At 44.2% G+C, this 27,228-nt stretch overlaps 1 protein-coding gene across 1 annotated transcript; it reads right to left on the bottom strand.

Moving 5' to 3' along the window:
* Window positions 1-10,040: 10,040 nt before the first annotated feature.
* Window positions 10,041-26,107, bottom strand: LOC140213449 (uncharacterized). The gene is made up of 6 exons (XM_072284679.1): window positions 26,044-26,107; window positions 24,653-24,804; window positions 23,826-23,894; window positions 19,988-20,089; window positions 19,385-19,425; window positions 10,041-10,188 (listed from the first exon to the last, which is right to left on the bottom strand). The coding sequence occupies exons 1-6, from the start codon at window positions 26,090-26,092 to the stop codon at window positions 10,041-10,043; spliced, it is 561 nt and encodes a 186-aa protein (XP_072140780.1). The 5' UTR covers window positions 26,093-26,107.
* Between the last annotated feature and the right edge of the window lie 1,121 nt (window positions 26,108-27,228).

Genomic DNA, 27,228 nt, shown 5'->3' with positions numbered 1-27,228 from the left:
CACGATATTTATCAGTGACTTCGACCTTGTGCTCTGTTCCCACCCTGCAGTGGTGCAAACATTGTTTTCCTGACATTTTAGGTGCTCCTTGCAGTCTTCACAATGTGACTTCTTTAAAGGGCCACTGCTACAAGTTAACACAGAACTTATCTTGCAGTGGCGAGGCCGTGACAACAACAGTGTCCACGTCAGGGAGGAGCTATGGCTGCAGCAGCACGGTGTGTAATCGGATGGTCTGGTCAGGTAAGACTGAAGTGTATGTGTTTGCAAAAGTATGATCTCGGTATCATTCGTCGATAAGTTTATGTACATATTACTCAGCACTGCTTACTAAATAAGCTAAATATCCGTTGAACTTTATTCTACTTGCCGCTTATTTGTGTTTGTAGACATTATGTACACATTACCTTGGTCACGTTAAAACTAGACCTAATATGTCTTGAGGTTTATTTTTTCTTGCATCAGTCACTTGGCTGTACGTTACATCTTATTTTGCGTAGTACACATTATATTTACCTATGGTTATATTGTTTTATTGATTTGAAACTTTACTATGTTGCACCTTTTATATCCACTTCTTTTTCGTCTACGCTACACGCTTGTGCAGTTTCTGCACATGTAAGGATTCAAAGTGTGATGGGCCAAATATGTCACAGGTCTAAGCATGCAGCACGCTTACCATTGTTTAATGTTGATATTTACAATTATTGTCACGGTAGCTTGCACGAACAAGACTAATTGAAAAAAGGTGGCACAGGACAGTGCCCTAGACTTCAACTTACAAGCTTTAAACAGAAAAACATGCAAAGAGGCCACCATATGCTCAAAAATATGTGCAGCCAGATGCATAAATGAATGTGCCACATGGGAGAAAACCAAATGCGCAACGAAGCCAGTACTGCCCACAACAAGCCATTACAAAGCATTCACCAGGTTCTTCTCAAGGTACAACAAACACTCCTTTATCAGTGAGTTCCAGTGAAGGTGTGCTTACACATTCATCAGCAGCTTTTGAAATGCCAAACACCAAATATTTCCTTATCTAACTGCCTGGCAAACCGTTTGAGCGCTTGCTTGTTTTGAAAACACAGGCAGCATTTACGAGCACATCTTCGGCAGTGGTCAGCCAAATGGGCAGCGCCTGCTAGAGCGTTTACAGCATTCCGGTGCTCCCTAAGCCTCTCATTCAGGCACCTGCCTCTCTATCCAATACAGCACCTTCTACAGGAAATTAAAATCGTGTATACCACCCCCACACTGGGTGGCATGCATCTTAGTGCATGTACCCTGATTGCCGGCGTTGCTTACCAACCTGCACATTCTCGCGAGCTTTAGTGACGCTGAAGAAAACACCTACACTGCACTAGTTTGCCGCATTTTTAGGTGGTGGGACACCCCGTGTACATATGGCACAGCCACAGGACGCCCACTGGGACGTGCATTATTGCACCGAGCGGCTGCCAGATGAGTTTTACCTCTTTAATGAAGGTCCCAGTAACTGACACCAAGGCGTTATCGAGATACCCAGCCCTACATAAATGTCTCGCTTGTTGCTGAGCGCTGCAGGAAACCTGGTGCACAAGATTTAACCAGAAAGGCTCTCGGGCAGCTAGGATCTATGTATATTTTAACATGGACTGTGCCAAACGGTAGTCGAGCAAGGGCTTCTTTTTCCTAAAAGAGCATATATAAGAAAGGAAAGTATGATTTAAAATTATATGAATATCGAAGGATTGCAGGCGACGATCTTCTGGCCACTCATGTATGACCTTGAGTCCTACTGAACACTGTTCAAAAACACCCACAAACTTTTTACCAGCAAAGCCAGCATAACAAGAAAGTCATTGGCACTACCTATGTACGTAAGACAGCTGACATAAGGAAGTATAATATGGATAGAATTGAACATGCTCTCAGGAACGGAGGAAGCCTAAAAGCAGTGAAGAAGAAACTAGGAATTGGCAAGAATCAGATGTATGCGTTAAGAGACAAAGCCGGCAATATCATTACTAATATGGATGAGATAGTTCAAGTGGCTGAGGAGTTCTATAGAGATTTATACAGTACCAGTGGCACCCACGACGATAATGGAAGAGAGAATAGTCTAGAGGAATTCGAAATCCCACAGGTAACACCGGAAGAAGTAAAGAAAGCCTTGGGAGCTATGCAAAGGGGGAAGGCAGCTGGGGAGGATCGGGTAACGGCAGATTTGTTGAAGGATGGTGGGCAGATTGTTCTAGAGAAACTGGCCACCCTGTATACGCAATGCCTCAAGACTTCGAGCGTACCGGAATCTTGGAAAAACGCTAACATATTCCTAATCCATAAGGAAGGGGACGCCAAAGACTTGAAAAATTATAGACCGATCAGTTTACTGTCCGTTGCCTACAAAGTATTTACTAAGGTAATTGCAAATAGAGTCAGGAACACCTTAGACTTCCGTCAACCAAAGGACCAGGCAGGATTCCGTAAAGGCTACTCAACAATAGATCATATTCACACTATCAATCAGGTGAGAAAAATGTGCGGAATATAACCAACCTTTATATATAGCTTTCATTGATTACGAGAAAGCGTTTGATTCAGTCGAAACCTCAGCAGTCATGGAGGCATTGCGGAATCAGGGTGTAGACGAGCCGTATGTAAAAATACTGAAAGATATCTATAGCGGCTCCACAGCCACCGTAGTCCTCCATAAAGAAAGCAACAAAATCCCAATAAAGAAAGGCGTCAGGCAGGGAGATACGATCTCTCCGATGCTATTCACAGCGTGTTTACAGGAGATATTCAGAGACCTGGATTGGGAAGAATTGGGGATAAGAGTTAATGGAGAATACCTTAGTAACTATTGCCTTGCTTGGTAACTCAGGGACCTGCAATGCATGCTCACTGACTTGGAGAGGCAAAGCCGAAGGGTGGGTCTAAAAATTAATCTGCAGAAAACTAAAGTAATGTTTAACAGTCTCGGAAGGGAACAGCAGTTTACAATAGGTAGTGAGGCACTGGAAGTGGTAAGGGAATACATCTACTTAGGACAGGTAGTGACTGCGGATCCGTATCATGAGACGGAAATAATCAGAAGAATAAGAATGGGCTGGGGTGCGTTTGGCAGGCATTCTCAGATCATGAACAGCAGGTTGCCATTATCCCTCAAGAGAAAAGTTTATAAGAGCGGTGTCTTACCAGTACACACGTACGGGGCAGAAACCTGGAGGCTTACGAAAAGAGTTCTACTCAAATTGAGGACGACGCAACGAGCTATGGAAAGAAGAATGATAGGTGTAACGTTAAGGGATAAGAAAAGAGCAGATTGGGTGAGGGAACAAACGCGAGTTAATGATATCTTAATTGAAATCAAGAAAAAGAAATGGGCATGGGCAGGACACGTAATGAGGAGGGAAGATAACCGATGGTCATTAAGAGTTACGGAATGGATTCCAAGGGAAGGAAAGCGTAGCAGAGGGCGGCAGAAAGTAAGGTGGGCGGATGAGATTAAGAAATTTGCAGGGACAACATGGCCACAATTAGTACATGACCGGGGTTGTTGGAGAAGTATGGGAGAGGCCTTTGCCCTGCAGTGGGCGTAACCAGGCTGATGATGATGATGATGATGTACGCCCACTGGACGTGCAGTAACCCATGTCCCAGTGGTAGCCATGCAGCTCTGCCATACGTACACAGGGTGTCCCACCGCCTAGAAGAAAGGTGGGAAACAAGTGTGGTGTAGGCACTTTTCAGCACCGCTAACGCTCACAAGAATGTGCAGGTTGGTAAACAATGCCGGGAGTCAAGGTACATGCACTAAGAAGCATGTCACCCACTTTCTTCACTGAAATGTAGTGGTGGTATACTACATTCCACTTCCCTGGGGAAAGTGGTATATTGAACAAACAGTTGCCTGAATGAGTGGCTTCTGGAGTACCGGAACGCTGTAAATACTCTCACAGGCGCTGGCCACTTGGCTGACCACTGCTGAAGTATCCATAAGTGCTCCCCATGTTTCCATAACACACAAGTGCTCAGTCAGTTCGCCAGGCAGTTAGATAGGGAAATTTTTGAGGTGTTTTGCATTTCAAAAGCTGCTGATGAATGCGTAAGCACTCCATCACTGGTACTCGCTGATAAATAAGTGTTGTGTCTTTAGAAGAACCTGGTGAATGCTTTGTAATTGCTTCTTGTAGATGCTTATCAGCTTCTATGTGCATTTGGTTGTCCCCTATGTGGCGCATTCGTTTATGCATCTGTCTGCACATTAATTAAGCATGCGGTGGCCTCTTTGCATGTTTCTTCTGAATAAAGCTTGTCAGTTGAAGTCTACCGCTTTGGCTTGTCCGACCTTTATTCCCTTGGCCTTGTTTGTGCGAGTAACTATGTCACAGGAGCTGTGTCAAGGCCAACTATCCCAACCTTCTGCATTAATTTCACAATTATTTCTCTGATGTTACGAGAACAACAGCCACGAGCTTGAATTTCTTTAAATGGTACATGAAGGCCAGTATTCACTGCGCTGTAGGTACTACAGTAGTGAGGAGTTTTCTAGTCAGCTTGCTTTCTTTCTCGACTTTTCTGATGTTGTTTTTAAGCAATACCCATTTAAGCAAGCAGGCATTGTGGCAGAGTCTGTGTCCAGTTGCATCCTTTTTGAGTTTCTGTCTACACAGCATAGACCAAATACTTGGTACATAGTTTAGTCTATTGATGTGCTATCATTAAATAAGCATGCAATTATGCACATGTAAGATTGCCTGCTTGCTATTGCTAAAGCATTTCCTGGTTATTCCTATGTTGCTCATCAAGGTAACTTGATTTCAACAGCACCAAGCAGGACATCTGCTTGGCAGTGGTGTAATTTTAATAGTGATGATCAGCAAACAAGCTCTAAGTCTACAACTGTCCAGAAATAATTCTATTTGGGTCTCTTTCCACGTATTTGGTCAGCACAGTGGGCAGTTTTCTATTTATTCTGCTTGGTGCTATTCAAGTGAGAGTATTTTCAAGTAGCAAGTCAAAGTTGTAATTCTGCAAAAGCCTTTGATTACTGGGCAAATAAATCGAAAACATTCTACGCAATCGGAAAAGTATTTTTCCCAAAATACTAGTGTCAAGAACATGCATCATATGCACTGCAACTCATGGTTTTATGTTGGTATGCAGATATCTCTAGCTAAGGGTGCTTGTGCATCTATTTTCCACATATTAGCTAATGCTTTAGCTACATGAAACTGCCTATGTTGTGGCTGCTGAAGTCAAATTTGTGGTTGATGAACCGGCTTGTTTTTGCTGTGTACTTACATTTCTGTTGTGTCTTAAGCGTTGTAGCCGTGTGACAACTGATGTGTTGCAGCAATGTCAAAGGTAGCTTGCAGCCATTATTGCTACAGTAAACCTACACCTGCCGCCGTATTTCTGCATTTTCTGACAACCAGCCATATCCTCTAGGTGAAATTTGCAGTGTCGTTTTGAGTTTGCCAGTCAGTTCATATAACTCTTGAGGACAATTTACACAAGGAGGGAAGGAAGACCATACAACATGACCAGTGATAACGACTGACTATTTTGATGAAAGGATTAAAAATAATAACACTGAATGTGTGCTTATATTGTGCACAAGTTCCTTCAGAAGGAAAATGTGAGTTGTAATACAAAAGCAAAAAAATCACAATAAACAGTATTTGCGTAAAAAAAGGTGAATAGTCCCAGACTAATTTCTATCCCTTGTCACCTAGAAAGGACGCCTTTTCTCAAGCATTCAGAATGGGGGCTTGCTCACATGTCTTATTTTGTGGTATGCCTCACTGATTTCTCTTGTCAGTTTTTCACCGTCGGTGGAAACAGATGAACTAATTTAATCTGGCCTAAAGCCCTATCGCGGCAATGCACGGCCAAGTCAGACGAGCGTGCCGGTTCTCTCAGTGAACTGTAGGGATTTCTTTGGTGCATCTTTAGTTCCTGGCCTATTAGCTCTCTAACATTTGACCACACGCAATTGAAATGCAGTACACTGCCCCTGACACACACTAGACCAATTTGATGGTATGTGTAACCAAGCGAACCTCGCTTGCCTGCTCGCTTTTCTCAGTTCACTTGCGGACTGTCCTGCACACATGCCTACTCAATTTTTTCGCTGGAAATATGTGTGCATAGCATTCCACAAGCGCATTGAGAAAGACATCCAGGGAAGGGAGATTTGTACAAATTACCACTATATATATCTTGTGTCCGTCATTAATAGTGTAGTCTATGCCTCTGTTCGTGTGTATATTTAGTCGAATGTACAGGGTAATCCACTCTTAACACGAACACGGCTCAGCGTGGCCACGCCCCGCAGAGTGCCTGCGTGCTTGTTCGAGGGGCAGAAATCGGAAATTATAGAGTTGCATCAGAAATCGACGGGCTTAATTACCCTTTATAATCTTTTTTTTATACAAGTGTATTTTAGTTTTAAGAGTATTGCTCAGTAAAAAAAACACTTCATCTCTATGCAGGTACAGATTGGTGTGGGATTTGTGATGCCACTCAACAAGTGGCATTACATATTCAAGTCTGCTTCCGACGGAAAGTGCACATTATGTGTTGGATGGTACCTGTGGACACCAGTGCAAGTAGGTGAAAGTAGCCTGCCTGGACAGCCCTGCTGGACGACACCAGGAAATGTGGCTGCTTTGAAGAGTAAGGCAACAGTCATCTCATTTAAGAAGCATAACTGCATATCTACAAGTTATGTGAATGAGCATTGCATCATGTATACAGAACGACAAGAAATGCCAAAGCAAGAATGAGGCACGCGCCTATATTTATATCTTTTTCTTCTGCTGTATATGCACTGTGTCTCGGCGGATAATTTAAATGTCTCTGTGGGTATGAAAATCAGCACAAGATGATTTCCAGATATGGGTTTCCGGCGAAAACCACCCACAAAGTTTCCCCCATAATCAGTTTGGGTGAAAAACAATCAAGAAAGTCGGGTGGCTCCACGAGCGATTAATTTTGACAGGACCTCGGCAGGTTGCATTCACCTGCTGCTCATTGTCTTAACAGAAGTGAACATTTAAGCACCTCATTGTCTTTGAAATTTCTAATGTAAACTTGGCATGTGTTATTGTACCTTTCACGGAAGCAGATGTACATGGGAAAACATGTTTATGCGAACATATTTATGGGGATTCTAGAAACAGACTTCCTATTGCGCTGCACTGACAGGCCCCACACATACGTACGATACGTAAACATACTCATAATATGGGGACATTGTCAAGACAGCCTAGATAAATATGTAGGATTTCTAAATTCTTTTCACCCAAAAATAAAATTCACATCACAATCTGCAATGGAGCGCATAAACTTTCTGGACATAACAATATACATTGACACTGGGACACTAAAGACAGTGCTGTATAGAAAACCTTTTGACAAACAACAGTACCTAGAATATACAAGCCACCATCCTACACATTGCAAAGAAGGCATCTTTAAAGGCCAAGCACATGGCTACGTCGCATGTGTGCTGAAAACCAAGGCTACACAGACAGACTTGATCACCTTAAAGGAACCCTATCAAACGGGAACCACACAAAGAGTGCCCTTCAGAAAGCCTACACCGATGCAACCAAACTTGACTGAGCCGAGGTGCTCAAGCGCCAACCTAGGATCACAACAACAGCACCTCTTCTTACTACTAAATTCTCAAACACACTCCCAAACGTGAAAAACATCCTCAACAAATACTACCCAATTCTCACCAGCAACCAGAAACATAAGATTTTTCCCGCCCTGCCCAGAGCAGTCTTGAGTTGCAACAGTAATATTACGGATATTCTTGTACATGCCAAACTAAGAACAAAAACGAGTTACGAACAAGTCCCTGCGGCCACCCGGCTGCTCTGCATGCAGACATATTTAATCTACTACTACAGTAAAAAGTACAGCATCAAATTACTCAAACCAGGTAACTTCGAGTTTCATCTGCACATCAAGCAATGTAGTCTACTGTCTAGAATGTGCCACTTGTAGCAAATAATACATAAGTGAGACTGGACAACAAATTCATAAAAGGCTCAATGGTCACCGCGCAGATACAAAACACAATTCACCTAAAGCAGTAGCCAGCCCGTTGCATAACCCGTTGCATAATGCCACAAACCCTGAATTACAACCACAATCGTGAGGGATATACTTATCCAGCGCATGACACTTGTAAAATCTTTGTAAACTACGCACACTCTATTGCAGGTCTAATTGAGGTTATTGTAGTGTTCTGACACACGCATCACGTATGCATACATAGCACTCCGATCGCAAGCTCTGGCAGCAGGGCAGGTGGAACAACTTGGCATGCTCCTAGTCTTGGCCTATGAGCGCGGTGTTGATTTCTGCAAAACTAAAGCGATGACGGCCTTGATTGGAAAAGCCAGTACGTTTTTCTAGAGGCCCACGCCATTCCCAGTTCACTCAAAGCAAAGCGCACGAAAAGAAATGGAAACAAATCAAGCAGTAAGGCATAATCTTATCTCTTATGTATTGATGCAACAATCCCGCGTGGTCACCCACGTGCGAAGTATCCCTTTTTAAGCTCTAGAATATTCGACCATACACTCAGGTCTACTTGCTGCGGCCACCATTTCTCGGCATCTTTAGCTCGAGAAATGTGTCACCTGCAACACAGCTTTAGGTATGTAACGCAGCTCATTAGGAGAGAACCATGATACCTAAGATAAACGGATAACGAATCATGTGTGCTTGAAGTAGTAAAGACAAGGCGCAGAAGACCAGGACTGGTGCCACTCACAACTCAGTCGTGAGTGGCACCGGTCCTGTCGTTTGTGTTCTTTTTCTTGAGTCCTGGTCTTCTGCGCCTTGTCTTTACTACTTCAAGCATGAACCAACTAATCCAAGCAAGAGTTTTACTTAATCATGTGTGCGCTGTGCATATATATATATATATATATATATATATATATATATATATATATATATATATATATATATAGATTGACTGGAAGTGGATCCACTGAAGTGGTGTCATCAACGTGAAATACGGACCAACGGTCGGCAATCTACCCCCGAGGCAGAATTCCCAGGCAAAGTCCCTGCATTAAACGCCGTATTGAATTTGGCGCACTTGGGTACCTTATGGCAGGAACTGCACACGTATACAGACAGCTTGCATAGTGCGGCACAAAGCGGCAGGTCTGCATGTGAAATTTCATTGATACAACGGAGGCGAAAGAGCAGAGAGCTCACCTGGTGGGACAGGCGAGCGGCGACTGAGGCCGGCCCGTGTCTGACCATCACAATCGCGTCCGAAAACCGCCCTCACCTGAAGGCAACTCAGTATTGTAGGAATTGTACAAGCCGCCTATTTCTCATTCAAGTGCCTTCGTAATAGGTGAACTGCAATAACAGCAGTTCTAAAGAATGTTATTTTTATGTTTAGTCCCAGTAGCTCAAAAGATGCAGCACCACAAATCTCTCCTCGGGCAGAGGCGCCATTCTGGCCCTAAATGCGGAGTACAAGAACATCTGTACGTCGCCGCAATCTTCAAAGCACTATGGAAGAAATATATCGGACAAACTGGGCGTTGCCTCAATGATCGGCTCCGCGAACACAGCAACAATGTAAAAAACGGCTCAGGTGGTTTCTTGGCGATCCACTGTCGCGATCATGGGTGCAAGCCTCTCGAGGATCAATGCACGATTGTTTCCCGTGGCAGAACGCAGCTCATCCATGAGATATCTGAAGCGCAGACGATCGCGAAATTGGGTGATGCGTGTGTTAGCTTCCCGTCTCTGGCTCTCACAGAAAAAGAATTAAGTTACTTGGACGCGGCGTCACATGACACGTAACCATGTCACATGACTTCGCACTTCATTTCCTTGTAAGCGCATGCGCGATCTACGTTGCCTGCCATGTATAAAATGACGCAGTGGCACAATAAACTTAGTTGAAAGTTTGCGCTTGGTGTGTCGTCTTCTTTCACGTCCGTGTCGTTTTTACCTCGCGCAATATCATTTAAGCACTGAATATTATACATGGTAAACATTCAGCCAGAAAAGACATTTACTGTCCGTGCTTTACAAAGCTGTCCATGAGGCTCTATATCACAATCGTCTTCCGATTTCATCATCTGACCGTCTCTGCAATTGAACGTCAAAGCGAACTCTCGGTAGGTCCTCAATGCGAAGTTAACCCTGAAAAAAAAAATAAGTGACATCAACGTTTGGTCGTGTAAGTACTAGAACACGACATACCTGAGAAGAATAAATGAATTTATTTTTTATTAACACATAAACCGATGAAGCAACGGCAATCACCCAAATCATGCTGAAGGGCCAAGAAAGTCATGAGCGTCTACATTTATGCAAGGAATTAACTCGGAATGATCTGCCCACATGCATGTATTTGCCGCATGCACCCGGTTAATAAAATCTAAACTCAATGACATCTCCACAACATTTATGATTGCGTGCGCCTTTTCAGCTTCCGAGTTAACACACATGCTCGGCAAACTGGACGTAGTCTAGAAGTCTGTGACAATATTATTTAACTTGCATGCTCAAAAATATTTGCTGTTCTAGATACACCGATGAAAGAAATGAGTATTTTCAGTGCATTACATCATGCATAGAACATAGAATGCGTCATGCTGCCATATAATTGTGAAATCAGCCTCTAACGCTCGCCTCATAACGGTGTCTCATAACGGTGTGATAGTGCATATATAGCAAGAATGCGAAGTGACGCAGCTGCGGCAGTTCTAAAATATAGCCAAAATTTCCTCAGTCCACAGTGTCCGGAAAGCAAACTAAGCTATTGTAGTTCCATATGACCCTTAATCCCGTGGGGCCGATATGCATGTAAAGGCAGAAGACCACGTGGTCAAGGTTGACCAGGATTCACGAGCGGATCCGAGGATAGCGCCGCCTTCGCAACTGTTTAGTTTAGTCAGAAAGAAACGCAAGACAGCACGTTCCACGCACTGTAGTTAGCGGCACTTTCTTTAAGTTTTATAACCGCAGGAAAATGAACAATTTCCTCGCCATTATTTTTACCCTCCTTCCTCGAGAAGTGGAAGCAGTTCAAGGAAGCACAAATGTCGGAAACGGTACAATAGTCGCCCGACCCGTACAAGTTTCAGGTGGCGTTATCGCGCAATTCAGTCGCTTCCCCGAATGTACTTTAGAACACGTGCAGGTTTCCACCACCGTCTGTGCACGGAGTAATCGGGCACCTTGAGAATATCGTCAGGCGCCAATACTGGTACAGAAGGAACCGAGTTGAGGTCCTATAGCTAAAGGGCGTGCCGCAGGCAGGGCAAGCGCACAGGCGAGCGACATCTGCAACCACAGAGGCCACCGATCCGTACCAGGGAGCGTGCGGCCCGCGAAGCGCCAGCAATGCGCAGAAACGCGTCCAAGTGAAGCTCATGCACGAGCAAGGCGAAGACGCCGCTAGAGGGATCCCCACCTCTCCGTTAACAGTTCATTTCACAGTCAAAAACCAATGTCTATCATTTGGACACTGCAGCGGCCCCCAGCTTAGGCATTCTTCTAACGGATGGTTCTAGCGCCGCGAATGAAGTAGAAACCGGTGCGTGAGGACGCGGAGATGAGACGATAGTGTTCGATGTGAACGCGAGCTTGAGGCGATAGATCGCAGCGACCTCATCACGACCATTGCCGTGGATTTTCAGTGTGTTTTCTTCTCCATGGAAGAATAAAAATGGCCGTCATAGCGCTGTGCAATGGGCTGCCTGATGCTGTGCCAACATACGAGGGGAGTCACGTGAGGAGTCACGACAAGGCCTTGAATACAAACCATCCAGAGAGGTGTCGGTCACAGTCACTAAAACATTGACCTCGATAATTGCTAAACGTATTCATGCATCTTATCTTGTGCTGTATACAGCGGGGCGAAGAATTCACCCGGCAATCACACAGTCATGTGGTAAGCTATCTCATCTGCCATGCATCCAGGTCTTCTTTCGATGTGATTTGAAGCAGGTGCTGAGGAGGAGCAGGCGAGGTTTGTTGACGCCGCAAACATTAGCATCACGGGCGGTAAAGACTATTTTAAGCGGACGATGCAGTCGCTTCAGAACATCATTGGTAGACGGGGGACAGGTTGTTCCGTAAATGTAGTGGACTCCAAAAGGGCATCTCAGCGCAGTGAACAGGTCACAATGAATCTGTATCCGCAGTCAATGGTGACGACGCTTGGGTAGCCGAGAAGCAAAAGCCAGCGGTTTACAAACGTGAACGCCATGGCTGGTAATTTTTCACACTGACCAGCAACGACTTCCAAAGATTTTTTTATTTCTTGACGCTGTATCCACGCTTTACGCAGCTTTGTTCGTGTGCTACGTACGGCGGGTAATGTTTTTAAGTCAGAAATAACCGTCAGCCGCTTGGCATGCAAGAAATAGGCAGGCGACAAGTCCTCTCGTACCTCTCGTTTAGGATACAATGAGTGGTCTACTATATATGATCGCTTTCATTTCATTTAGGCCAGAACTCAAGGAGGTACCTTCGAAGAGCTCTCTTCAATATGTCTTTCACAAATGGAATCATTGACTCCGTAAATTAAACCCATAAAGGAGCATGGTCAGCAGAAAAACTTTCACATAAACTTATGCGCTCACAAGTAATTGCCAAGATCGCTTCCACGAAATGTGGTATACAAAGTCCGAAGCTCACGAGAAGTAGGCGTAAAGCAGATAGTTTAGTCGCAGCGCACTTGCGAAATCTACGACGTGCGGCGAACCCGCGGGAAGCTTCTAAGAAACTGCCTGTAATGTAGCGCATTACAAACCATTGTCAACAGCGCCAAAGTACCAGACACGTCAACAACGCAACGTAGGCTTTCTCTGTAGGCTTACTTTTTAATACACTGCTCCTGTTATATCAACACATACTATGTAAAACAATTTTAACATCCTGACTCGGTCAGCAGTTTCGAGCTGCGGCTGAACGCACTTCGCACTACTGACTTCAGCAGATCCGCCAGCGCCGGAAGTCATGCTAGAACCTGAGCGCGAGGCACCCGTTGTCATTGCTGCAAGGCCAGCCGGTTACCGTAAATGACACGATAAAGCGAACTTTTTTCACGGGTTGTATGGGAGCGACTGACGCTCCCGGTTCCGCCATTCTGAAAAACGCAAGATGGTCGGCCGATGCAGCGTACGGGAGCATACCTTCGAGAAGTGCCGACGTGAAGAAGTGCGAAACGTGAAGAAGTGCGACAGATAAGTAATCGTCTGTGTGCCACTCACTTATTTTTTTATCAAACTTGGTGACTGCTTCTTCAGGCACACTTTTCTGCGTTACGTTTAGAAAAAAATGCAGTAAATAAGGAATGTATGATATTCCATATGCGATTGATCAATAATCCGTCGCAAGAAAATGAATGCAGAAGTGCTTTATAACGTACTCTGCGCCAATGTGTTTGAGAGGAAGCATTGTTTGTTCTCAAAGACCATGGTAAATGGTTTTACATTATTTTCGGTAAAATATTGCTTACTAGACAAAAAACATTTAAAGACAAAGCCAGGCAGAAATAAAGAACAACAACCTCCCGATTCCTTTCTCGCCACCAACAAAAATGGCAATGCAGTTTCAATGACGTGACAAGCAGAACAATATTCAATAATAGCGAACTGCTGTTACAGTAAACTCAAATGAGTAAAAACATTGTAAATATTTTATGGCGATATCTTGTATATAGAGCACAGATTTTTGTTTTTTTACAACGACACAGACACCACATTTCAGAGACTCCACCGCTTTTTGGACTTGCCCTGAATATAGAGAAACAACAGTTCTCCGTTTGTTGGTCTCTCACAAGTAGGAACCACACCCTTCGGCTGAGCTCGGGTGAAACACGGATAATGAGCTGCTGCCGATTCAGCTAAGGCTAGAGCTCGCTAGTTGTTGACCCTGGAAATCTCACCATCTCAGCAAAAATTTTAGTTGTGAGCTGCGTCAGTGAAGCGTAATTGGAAAAACAAAGACCATACAGCTACCATGCCTGAATGAGAATTATTTTTGCGACCAGCTGGTTGAAGAAGAGCATTGATTTTTCTCATATACAGATGAAATGTAGAAGCATTATTTTTCAAAAGAACCATAAAGGGTTTTTAAAGCATCTCCTCTTAAAGCCACTCGTTGTTTGATGCTCATAAATGTTCGCTTGCCTACGCATGCAAAGGGGTCACTCGGTCTGGTCGGAGGTATGGAATTCCCAGCCAAGGCTTTACTGAAAAATGGAGTGACTCCCTTCTCAAGTATCTTCCAGACTTGCCGTGATCCAGTTATCAAGCTAAAGCCTTCCGCTTGTTAGACGTCAAAAACGCAACAGGCGTCAGTGAGTGGTCAACCGCTTTTCTGAAGGCATCGCATAAATTTGAGCTTTTTTTTGGCACTTCCCTAAGAATGTCGCACATGTCTCCAAAATCTGCAGTTTCAAATACGCGTCGGACATTGTGGAACTGGTTTTTAAGCCTATTTTAAATTGTATTCGACGAGTACTGTGACCGCCAGTTCTGTGACTAAGCACGTTGACCGTCAAATTTATCTCACCTAACACATTCAGGTTCGCTTACCGCGAGACATATTCGTTATTTAAGGCGCGATGAGCCATTGTCCCCGAAAGAATCATGAAGATTCAATGCCCACTGTGGAAGCTATGTGAAGCGAAGCTTAAGTAAAGCCAATTAACATTTTCAGGTTCGCTTACCGCGAGACATATTCGTTATTTCAGGCGCGATGAGCCATTGTCCCCGAAAGAATCATAAAGATTCAATGCCCACTGTGGAAGCTATGTGAAGCGAAGCTTAAGTAAAGCCAATAATTAAAAGCTTTACAACTATTGGCCATATGTACTATCGGCCAAAAAAAGTAAACGGACCACCGCTCAGGTGGCCGGAGCGGCTGCGGGGCCACACCAGGGCGCTGCTGTCTCGCTCCGCGCGCTGACGGCGAGAGTGCCCCGGGTGACGCCAGCCTTCGCCCTCACTCTGACGCGGTGCCTTGTCACGCTTGATAAATTTCTAGTGCACCGTTCGGTTGCTATACTGCTGGCGGTCGCGAAGAAGGAAACAAGGCGAGTAAGCCAAGTCATCGCGGTCGACGGCAACTTTTCATCGCACTGAGGACCCCTTCAAGCGACGGAATGTTTCCATGAATGAACTTTCATGACTAACTATGGTTATTCTTATTCGTCTTCCCAATTATCTCTTCGTGGCCGTACTTTTGTAAAGTTTCATTATGGCCTACGCATTGTAGTATCTATTTAAAGCAGTTTTCAGAGGCGTCGCTGATGTTAATATTAAACGTAGTACTGGAGACAATGACGGAAAAGTGATCTCGACATATAAGCCGTGCCCGCAGTAAACCTTGCCGCCTGCGACTATCGCGCCGGCGTGAAAAAGCGCGCGTCACCGTACCCGCCGTTGCGGCTACTTGTGCGATGTTGCCTAAAATCGAGCAGCGGTGGACGCCGGCGACATGCACTAATATAAAAGATAAGGTGAATATAAACAAAACAACAATCAGAACGGGTCTCCGTTCCTTCTCAGTGCCGCGGTTTGTTGTCCGGTTGTCGTCTGCCCCTGTGCGACAGCGCCATGTGCTGGACTACCGGCGATGCAAGGTTTCCTTCGTCGCAACCACCAGCAGTAGAGCAACCGAACGGTGCACTAGAAATTTATCAAGCGTGACAAGGCTCCGCGTGAGAGTGAGGGCGAAGCCTGGCGTCACCCGGGGCACTCTCGCCGTCAGCGCGCGGAGCGAGATAGCAGCGCCCCGGTGTGGCCCCGCAGCCGCTCCGGCCCCCTAAGCCGTGGTCCGTTTACTTGTTTGGCCGATAGTACATATTTCTTTAGTTTCATCCTGTGTAGCAAGCCGTGTTATGGAACATGTTGTTTATCCACCACAAAGATCACAACGTTGTTCCCATGCAATGTCTATGTATATGCACTGGATCTTTCACAAGCTCTGCCAAAACGCCACACCATCCAGAGTGCAAATTTGACTTTCAGAAGCACTGCTTAAGCACACAGCTCCTACATTGGTTTTCGCATCAGATTAGCAATCCAACACTCTGAGAGCCTTTGTAGCGCTTCTTCAACGCTGATGTGATGCGCGAATGTTCGGCAACGCCGGGCGGTTTGTTAGCCGGAGACGCGGGTGCACTTCAAAATATTCATCGTCACGCGCTCTCTAGCGTTTTTCTACCTATACAGAATAGGGACTTTTTGGAGGTATACTCCCCGCACACAAAACGTGACTAGTACGTCTGACCAATTATATAAAAAATGACGCCCTTTGGCTTGGGAATGCCAAGCCTAACGCGCAATCAACCCTATTTTGTGCGTTTCTGTCTTCAGAGGCGTCGTCTCCGCAACAAATTCAGCCCTTCCTACTCCCCTTCCCTGCCGGCGACGTGTGGGTGTGTTTTGTTTTCATCGTCATGGTTACATTTTTTTCGCAGTATCGTCGGTAAATCGCCACATTTTTTTTTACTTTCGTTCTGTGTGGCAACGCCTATACACATATATCTAGATATAGCCGCTTATACTCCTTTAGCATGACGCTTCCAACGACAGAGGCTTTCTCTAAAATGCCCAGTCACCTGCTACTATGATTTGGAACGCGCCGAATCTGCTTAAAAGTCTAACCTGCGTATCATGGGTCTCTTCGCTCGGTCGTTGCTTTTTTCACTTGACCACTTTGTAATTTTGACAGGTCAGACAGTGTGCCGAAACACCGAGCAGGTACTTCTACCACAGTCGGTGACTAAGAGTACGGTCTTACGAGGAAGTTTGCGTTTGAGGACAAGTCTAATGTTCTTATCCAGATGCATGGCAAACGAAGAAATGCTTTTATAAGCCAACTACTGAACCGCCTTGAGTGAAATGCATTGTATTTCACAGAGAAAGGTATATTCCATTACTTTAAGAAACAAACTTTCGATTGACAACCCGGATTTTTTTACTACAATTTGAAAAAATTTCTAAGTTTGGAAACATGAAGCATGAAGTTTGCAGGCCCCTAACTCTTCACAAAAATGAAATGTCGCAGTTTTCTGAACTGCACCCATTAGACCATCTTTGGCGGCAAATCTTATACCTGATTTTACAGCTCCCATGCAATTTTTACAATGTTTACGAGCGTGGTGGATAAGTTTGAGCGCACACATAAGTTGTATATTAGAAATAGTTTACACAGTCGTGCTATCGTTTCTTCTTCATGAGATTCCTAATGTTTCCACATTTCGAGAACGTGTTTGCACAAACTCATTGACTAAATACAATATTCTGCAGATATTATGCGTCTAGCATGGTCTGGCTGAGAGCCTCTACTGTGGCCAACTATGGGCATGTAGCGTACTATCGCGTCGGCTGAGTTAAAGTTGTTTTGGAAACGCGCAGTCGCCGGTGAATTAGTACTCTTAAAGTGCATGAAATAATGCCCGGGAATGGGGGAATGCATGGAAATCGGATGTTTTCCTCATAATTTATTCTACGGCATGGAATAAATCGGGTATATTCAATGCCATGTGTGTTAAGAGTAAAGTGATTTTCTTTGTAATGTCGCCCATTCACAACTTCGTACGTTTCCTCTTTGCACACGGTATTCGTATAATTGTCTAAATACCGAAACTACGCATGCTTGTAATGTACGTTTTTCAGCTGGTGCCGTCCGATGCAGTTGCTTACGGGAACTACTGCTGCCTATCTCTTGTCAGAACGTTCAATGAACGAACAAAAAGCCGGGAAGGAGCATTTATATGGAGCGAAATAAACATTTCTTCACGTACAAGGTCTCTTTCTTGCGTCTACTTCACAAATTAATTGCACGTGGCACAGATTCGACGGAGGCTTGTAAAGATCGTTCGCAATCACATTAATTAACTAAACGATTCCACACTACTGCACGCAATTGAGCAGCAGAAGCAAAAAAAAAAGAAAGCGCCGAGTAGCGCAGTCGGCGTTGCGCGTGCCAGCAAATCTTCAAAAGGCGCGCCCAAAAAAGAAACCGAAAGGAGTTAATCCCTTCCGCTTGGTACGCTGCAGTCGATTCGGCCGCTGGGCTCTATGGGAGTGTCCGCTCTTGCTGAATGTCTTTTTCTATGCTAGAATGGTCTATTATGGCGATAGCAGCAAGCGTTTTCGCTCTGTCTGCGCCTTGGTCGCGCCACATCGGGCTAATGCCGCCAGTCCGCGCAAACAGAGACGCTTGAACTATCTGCGGCCCTGCACCGCGTTCGCTGCAGTGCGTCAAACGTTACTAGGCGAGTACCCTGAACTTGGTATTTCCGTCAACAGCCCGAAGGGCCTCCTCTGGCCGCGTGAGCCCACCCGTGTACGAGACAAGGCCCATTGTAGCCTGCCCAGATTTATTGACTGTTTGGGCGTTTACGGCCTGTGTAATGTTCGCGAGGTAGCCGAATACCCACACCGCACGAAAGTGGGTGAAGCGGCACTTGTTTGTTGCGTTTAGCCTTCCTACTATGCACGTACAGTGTCTGCAGAGCATCTTATGCAAACAGGGTTGTCAGCTCCGAGCCCTCTCTTCTTACCCTTTTCTTCCTTATTTCCATCCCGCCTCTGTTACAGCTAAAGTTCGGGGGAATGTGGACCCATCCCCAAGTCAGTGCATTTAAGCACAGCGTCCCCAAAGCGCGAGTTGTGCCGATGAAAGATGGCGAGAAATTGCCGAGGTACGCAAACGGCGAATGTTTCCAGATATTGGCTGGCTTTTGAACGAGAGGCGAGCGCGTGCAATTGCAGTCCAATAGAGAGCCTCGCCTCATCGAACGCACGACGCCGATTCTCTCGTCAATTTATCTATTATGATCTTCGTGAAGCATTCACTGTAAGCCCTTGCCACACTTTACCCTCTCACGGTGCCCGCATTGTCATCTTCAAACACTGTCTGAAGTTCGTGCAGATCGCGGTTGAATGCTTTCTCGAGATGCAGTGGCTGTGGAGCGAAATAATGTCTCCGTTATTGTGTATTCAGACAGGAGTTCCCGAGCTAAGCCTTCCCCTTAAACTTAACCTCTTCTGCCTAACTGTTCGAGATGCTTTTTCGAATCGTCTCTCAACAGACAAGAATTCAATTCAAGAATGCCTTCCTTAGTTGTGACAAAACAAGATTGAATATAACTGAATATCCGTTACGAGGAAACGCTCAGCAGTTTTATGAACAAGAAGGGCAAATATATTTTAATTTGTGCCTACATTAAAAAGCTAATTCTTCACGCACCTAGTGTGTTACATGCTGAAAAATGCCAAGAATGGCTACACCCTCCAAAAGCCTGCAGCTTTTACAATATTATTCAAATTTGAAGTAAACATAGTGTAATATATAGATGTAGTCTTACCGGTATTCAGTTTCATGGTCACCTTCAGGTCCACAGTGTCTCTAATCAAGTAAATAACAATCATGAAAGCTAACATATCTGCAGCTTTACGCATTAACAACAATAAGTAGAGATTGTTCGTATCTCGGTCCCTACATATTCTAAATGACAGGCTAATTGCCTGATTATTTGAAATAAATCGATATTGTACGTTAAATAACAAAGACAAAAGCAACATTGCACGGTATACTGTAACTAAACAAAATCTGGTATCAAAAGAACAATCGCGAAACCTTAGTTTTAATTCATCACTGTTCTTGATTGATTATTTCTTGAAGTCTAGGTAACATTTTTGGGTACCTACAATAATCAGTGGCAACCTTCAGCTGGAGTCTCCGAACGTACTGCTTTATCATCTCATTTTATATTCCTGTTAACTTCACCAGCACAGTATGACGACGTCTTCTATAGTTACTTTAACCCGCCTTCTTAAGACAAACCACAAAAATAACGACCACGTTCAACGCTCTTTACCAAAGAAAGTTATTTTTGACTGTGATTCTCGATGCTTAAACCGCATGCTGTTCTTACTGTTATGTTCTCATAGAAGGATAGCGAGCTTACCTTAGCAAATGACGTGAAGAAATCCCGCTGAAGAGTTTGAATGCTTACACGCTGAAAGTCTGCGCGACATTTTCCACTTTCTGAAATCATTTCGATGAATTCCTGCATAGCCAAATACATTTAAGCAGTTAGCCATTTAAAATTGACCTACATTCTTTAATACTGTTTAGTGTGTACAGTTACTTACCGCGTTCCTACTGAAAGCTGCACTACATCATCATGTTTTGAGAAAAATGACGTAAACCAAATATGGTGTAACGTAAAAACCAAGTAAAGCAGAGCGATGACAGAAGAGCACAATTCGACGACAATGTCGAACCATGTTAGTCAGTGCGCGACCGATGTCTTGCGCTGTGAATAGCGCTCCGAGGACTTGCTTTTGTCCGGCCAGAAAAGCTTCATTTTCATTGACTTGCTCGCACTTGGACTACCTGTATTCTTTCTATTGTCGTTTTATGAATGCTAGCATTAGGAGGACAACAAACGCTGCATATCTAATGTATCTGCCACATAACAATTCGATGCAGTAGCACAAGGGCTACGACGTTGCTCTGCACAGCTCGAGGACAATTATTCGACCCTGGCCATGACGTCCGCATTGCAATGGGGACGAAAGGCAAATTAAATGTACAAACTCTCGTGTTTGCCTAAATTTAAGGGCACAATAAAGAACCCCGATGGTCAAGATTTCCCGGTGTCCTTTACTACCGCGTCTCAAATAGCAATAATATGGTTTAGGCATGTGAAATTGAAAATATTATTGCAGTTTTTTTTTTTTTTCATTCGATTACAGCCATGATTCTATCTTAGAGCAACGCCCCGAACGAGTAAATGAGAGTCTGCACAGTTTTGTAAAAAAGCACGATCACCGGGCTCATTCGCAACATTTCGCGTCGACTAAGCCGTGTTAGTATGCAATCTTTTATTTCGCCGATATATTGTGTCATAAGATTATATGAAAACATTTTTTAGAAGAAAAAACTCATAATTTCACTAACAAGCCCTTCATCTCAAACGTTTTTTGCATGTCCCCCTATCAGGTTTCGGAAACGTCAAGCATGCTTGACGCTATTTTCGTGCAAACAAATCTCATGAACTTTTTTATTCAAAAGTTCTATCTTTGCTCAGGTTACCATTGGACTGTTTCTGTTCAATGCAGTTTCAGACTGCCGTAAACCAATCGGAAAATATCACTTCATCAGCCTATGAATAAATATTTTAGGTTATAAAATAAGACGAAAAGGCAGGAAAGCCTGTGATCACTGATTACGCCTTTGTAAGTTTTGTGCGTTGTGCGTGCGTGCGTGTGCATCTGTGTGAGCGTGTGTGTCTGCGTGTGTGTTTGTTTGTTTATGACTAGAGTTACTTATTCTGTCAGGTACCAGCAAACGTATACTTCCAAATTTCTCGTTTCAGTTTTAAATATGCAAGAAGAGCTTATAGAGGAAATTATATTGGAAACGGTGATCTAAGCAAAGGTTGTCGCCTGTTTTGAGCCACGTGATAGTACTAGTACTCCTCGCTGAAGGAACCACACTCCCGAATTGTGTTCGCTACCCAAGGCGGGAACTAAGAAAGGAAGGATTAAGCTGAGACTACCATTATACAGGACTGACACTGTGTCATAGTAGCACTAACATGCTAAGGGAAACACTGCAGCAAAATACTAGGTAACTTTATTTTGACCACTAATTTTGTCCGCTCTTACATCAAACATCCCGGACCGCATTTTCGCTGGCATTTCACGAAAGCAGGAGAGAGAGAGAGAAAGCAAGGACTGGAAAGGCAGGGAGGTCAACCAGAAGAGTATCCGGTTTGCTACCCTACACTGGGGGTGGGGGAAAGGGGAATAAAAAAGGAGAAAGGGAGAGAGTGAGCACTGAGTACGTGTGGGCGGGACACTATGCACAGGGACACTATAAACGGTCTCTTAAACCGGTGTTCCTCAATTATTGCAGTAATGCACGATTCGCTTTTCGTGCCAGCGACGGGTGGGGCCACGGTCCGAGTATCTTTGACTCGGTGAAAGGTCGTAAGTCTAGTCGGTGCAAAGTTTACCGCAGAGGGAGGCGCTGTACATCGTAGCGGGGGCAGGTACACAATAGGTGCTCGATGGTCTCCTCGCACCCACAGGAATCGCACATCGGAATTGCACATCGCACGAAAGCAGGAAATGCTAAACGCACCAGAGGGATCACCTAGTTTCCTGAGAATAGCACCAAACGTCACTGCGCGAAGCATTGAAGCACAAAAAGCATCTGGAATGGCATTGTACTTCGTGGCACACTTTGGAAAATCACATCTAGAAACCGTTGTCATCCACGAGATTCATTTCAAGTGGATACTTCTTGCAATTCTACCGGCGATATTGCTAAATATCTATATGAGCAGCACAGTAATTATTCACCATGATAATTGGTTACCTTTTGGTTACTAATTTGAATTATCAGTTTAGATTTCTCTTTCTAGTATTGCCCTTCTGTTCGAATAATCCAACTCTACGACAGGTGTTATGCTAGTGCAACAGGTTATTTCAAAAAATTCTGGAAAATTACAAATGTATATATTATCACTCGCACACTCACACACGCACTACACACGGACGGGGCTGTGGTGCCGCTGGCCGACATAGCGTGTCCAGATAGGAAGCGGAAGAATGCAGCTAGGCTGCATACACGCCTTGGCGCTTTTTGACGGTGGAACAACCGTCTTTGGCTACATTGGTTCAATGGGAATTGATCTAACGTCGACGGCCATCGTAAAACGGATTCTGCCAGAACTTTTTCTGACACTCGATACTTTGTTGCATGGGGACTGTCACCATATGGACAGCTATCAACACTTCAGATGAAGCACCTCATACTTCATGCTTACCTGAAATCCACCTTGCAGTATAATTAAATTATGTGACCTAACAACCCGGAGCCACGCAGAGGAACATGAAGTACGCCTTTGAGGAGGATCGTGGACTTACTATGACCACCTGGTGTTCTTTAACATGAAACCAAAAACACAGTAATCACCCCCATCGTAAAGTCCTCCACAGCCGGAAACTACTCACGCGACATCATCTTTAGCAGCACGATACCATAAACTCTAAATCTATTGTGACTCATAACTGTTATATGACAGATAGCCACCGGTTATGAGTCATTACTGTTGTAATCAGTTTTAGATACAACATTTTTGTTGTGTAGCACGCACTTCTATAAAAAAATATAATTTTCCATCACGAGCCGGAACATTGAATCACTGTTCATTCTTCAGGCTATGTTGGCAACGAAAAAAGAGATGGGTATGGTGGCATGACGATCGACTGCCCTAGAATTGTATCCCCCACATTACGGTTTTCGCGGTACATATACATCATGGCTAATTCTATCAGGTGTCCCAGCTAAAGTTAATCAACCTGTTGAATAAAAAAAACAAAACAAAAAACATTTACATAACACGGTGCGAGAAACAATACTAAGGCTAACGGACTTCGAGGTGAAGATCTCAAACGATCGAACAAAGCAGATCTTATGCTTGCAGCTTGCAGCGTATTTTTTAACAGCTCGGTTGACGTTAGCTGGGACACGGTATACATATACACAGATTGCGTAGGCATTAGAGGCAATGTATGAACGCACTAATCGAGTTTTGCAAACTATTACCAGGCTAATAGGACTGAACACGACAATCTTCACGACTTCCAAGGTAGCTCATCAGAACTATTTCATCTAGTTTGATTGTGGGCGTGCACGCTACACCTATCGATTCGCGTAGCGTTCACGAAATTATTAAAGCCTCAAGATAAAGCTGGAACTCAGAAAGGAGGGAAAAGACTAATTCTTACATTGTATGATGTCCGTAAACCAATGTGGTCAAACACTTTCAAGCTTAAAGTGTTATCATCACCCCTGCGCTGTAAAAAAGTGACACAGATTATTTTGGTGAAGTAGAAAGGTTTGAGAGGCTCGTATGTCACATCAGCTTCGGATGCTGTAACTGATGCAGTGTACTGAGCCGCGCTATTTGTTTTTGCTGCAAATTTACACATTTCTAGACGTCGTGCTTCCTACTATAATATGCCAGAAAGTTTTATGTTTTTTATTTGTTTTCTTTTTTCTTGCCGGAAGTTCTCTTCTTTTTAACTGCACAGCTTTAAATTAAAAGTCTTCCTAGAGTCGGATGAATTCTGGCTCCACTATTCTTTCATATCGCTTAAATTTTGCTCAGATAGGTTAAACACCTGTCCAATCACAATATTCATGTGTTTCGCATGTATTTGAAAAGCAATTTCGCAGATAACCATAGCCAAGGAATTCTCCTAGCACAGGCACTATAACGTAAACTCTTCTTTCCTTTAGACAATTTACAGCACCATACCCATGGGTGCCGCTATATTTACTCGTGCGACCACACTCGTCAATGAGTGTCTTCTGGTCGGCGTTCGCTAGGCCACAGCCACAGCCGGCCGCTGTGGCCATGGTGGCCACAGCGGCCTTTATTGTAGTGTCCGCCGCTTGAAGCAATCTGGTTAAATAAGTAGAAATGCTATCTGCGACGCGAAATTATTTTAAAATTCACCAAGCCTTCAAATATACTTCTTCTAATGGGCTTTTTGTAGTATCGACGTTTTGCGCAACCTATACTATAATCCGTATGAACAAGACCTCTTACTTCGAAGCCTTCCTGTGAGTTTACTTCCGATGTCTCTCCACTGTTCTCTGGTTGACTGTTTTTCTTTTTTAAACAAGCCAGACGTTCTCTGAAGCTTCTTTTTGTGTGTTCTGTCCAGGCGTATTTTCCTTTTCGGTCAAGCCACATTCTTCCTGGAAAAACGAATCAATGAGAACAAAGTATTTTCCTGCAGACTAAAGACTAAGTTACACTTATCTCTAAATAGTTCTGCAAGATTCAGCCCTAAATGGGCGCGTCAGTATAAGATACAGACATGGTAAAAGACATGATCGTTTGCCTTGATCGTAGCAATAAATTTCTCGCAAAAGCTCTTGAACATTCAAGACCTCACATGTTCTAGGTCCGAACAGCACTTTGGAACTATGTTTATTGCAACACTGAAGGATGCAGAATGTTGTGAGGGAGCAATGCTGTCAGAGTCTAAACTGACCCTCAAGGAGGTAATTGTAATTTCGTCTTATATTTGAGCCAGTGACTACTGTAGTCACCATGCTCTCCTTCGGCAAATTCAGAGTAGCAGTGCTTTCAGTAGTGCCACCTGTGTCAATCATATACGTCGACGAACCAGTAGTTGATTCCAGACATAACGTAAACAGGCATTACATGCTGCTTGCCGCCCTGCCCGCTCGCACAATTAATTTGCTATAGGGCTGGCCAGAGCTACTGACAAAGCAAGGCACCTATCATGTGTAGATACGCGCAAATTAAAGGTACGTACATCGCTTCCTGCAAATGTACAGCGAACGCGCCCGTACGGCGGTGACGAGCCTTTTACTTGAGGTCTTCAAAAGAGTTATTTCTCAGGTCTTGTCATTCTTTTAAATATTCCTTACTAGATAAAAATTCTTCGGATTTCTGTACTTGATGAGTATTTACGCACCCACGCATTCCTTCAATCCACGCGCGCTAATGCAGAAAGTTGTAATTGCCTCTTCTTACGATATATTTAGCAATAGCGCCACAAGTTTAGCGTGCATTCATATACCATGCGCCTTTGGGGACGTGGCGAGCTCAGCTCTAAGGTGGCCCTTGAAAGCATCACTGCCAACTTATGTACCCCTCATGAATATGACCGAAAAAGATGAGCCATTAGCAAATCGCTATTTAATTTCTACAAGGCACATTTGATGTGTCAGCTTTTAATTTTTTCATATTTTTTTCGGCCTCGACATTTTAAAACCAGGCGGATCGCGTCTTCTTAAGGTTATCGTGCTTCTCTCTTTAATGCTTACACCATTACGCTATCGGCATACCCAACCTTTCAAAGCAACACAAACAATACATCAGCTCAGTGTCCACAACAGCATAAGTTACCGTTGCAGAAATCAAAATTTTGAGACAATCATCTCCGATAAAATACGTGAGCTTACCTTCTATGAGAAACGCATCAGCTAGCTTTTCCGCTGTCAGTGTTCCCATTGAACCAAAGATGTCAGCTCTGTAAACACGCAGTGCTTACTTTGTTAGTTATTCCGTGTTAGTATATTATCTCTACCTAATATTTAGAACGAACGGCTTGGGTATCCTCACTGTTTCATAAGATTCCTCAAGACTAACGAAATAAACAGCTACAAGCAAGCCCAGCTCGATAAACTGTTCTGTCGTTGCCTTTCCAAAAAACCCTAACTGCCGTCCGCTAAACTCGATGCTGTATGAAGAGAAGTGTTTGGAAATCATATGAATTCTTTGGAACTTATATGACCATTGTAAGATATTGTGTCGGCTCTTCTCACGCAGGTTACGAGTGCTTATACCAGGTTGAAGATAAGACGTCTCTCATATAGCGCCCATTAGGACCTGCTCTTAACGATCTGCATTTCGCACGCAGCCCTCTTCTCATACTCAGGCATGCAAGCATACTATTATCCGGAAGGGGTTATGCTGTAAGTGTAGGCACATTAGGTAAGCGTAGGCCCAGTCTGCGCAAATCATATCAAACCTCCGTGCATTTTCACTACCATAGTTTAGCGTATATTCGGCACGGGGACATACAGGGCGCCATCTTCAGGAAGCGCGCCATCGAAGTCGTATGAGAGATAACAAGGCATGCTGATCACAGTTTGCCAGCGGGTGCTCAAATGAAACACTGTGCAGGCGACCTGGTCAACTGTTCTGTATGCCCTCGAAAGAGCGGGAGTTGGTAAGCTAAAAAATTACTGGTCACCTGCAAACAGCAAACACACAACACACTATACATGCACCGTATTGCGTACAAATTACGCGCGCAGCTACTATGTGCGGTCGGCGTGGTGGAGTCCGTCGAGCCGGTACCTTGCGTAAGAACAAAAAGCAATCAAATATATTCGTCTTGTACGCTGTCAGTAAAGCAGCAGCAAATGTCGCCTACAGGCAGCGATCACGCCGATTCTCGACAACTAGGTTGCACCTGCGCTGGAAGTTATCGCGCAACATTTTCATTTAACTGCGTAGTGTTAGCCTGTGTGTTTCGTTTATTTTTTATAGTTGTAACTGATTGTTTTTGAGGCCACCATTTAAAGAACCCGATTCGGTCTTGTTCACTTTGATCATATGACTAGGGGGTCATTACTTGGATG

The sequence above is a fragment of the Dermacentor andersoni genome, chromosome 10 (assembly GCF_023375885.2).
Source record: "Dermacentor andersoni chromosome 10, qqDerAnde1_hic_scaffold, whole genome shotgun sequence".
Taxonomy (NCBI): Eukaryota; Metazoa; Arthropoda; class Arachnida; order Ixodida; family Ixodidae; genus Dermacentor; species Dermacentor andersoni.
The sequence above is the reverse complement of the archived record's forward strand: the minus strand, read 5'-3'. Positions and strand labels throughout refer to the sequence as shown.

Bases quoted from the DNA above. Each gene is read 5' to 3' on its own strand.
- LOC140213449 (XM_072284679.1), bottom strand. From the start codon at position 26,092: ATGGGAACACTGACAGCGGAAAAGCTAGCTGATGCGTTTCTCATAGAA. The intron at 24,805-26,043 runs GTAAGCTCACGT...TCGTTTTTCCAG, and splicing joins TGATGCGTTTCTCATAGAAG to GAAGAATGTGGCTTGACCGA. The intron at 23,895-24,652 runs GTAAGAGGTCTT...ACTTTTTTACAG, and splicing joins ACTCACAGGAAGGCTTCGAA to CGCAGGGGTGATGATAACAC.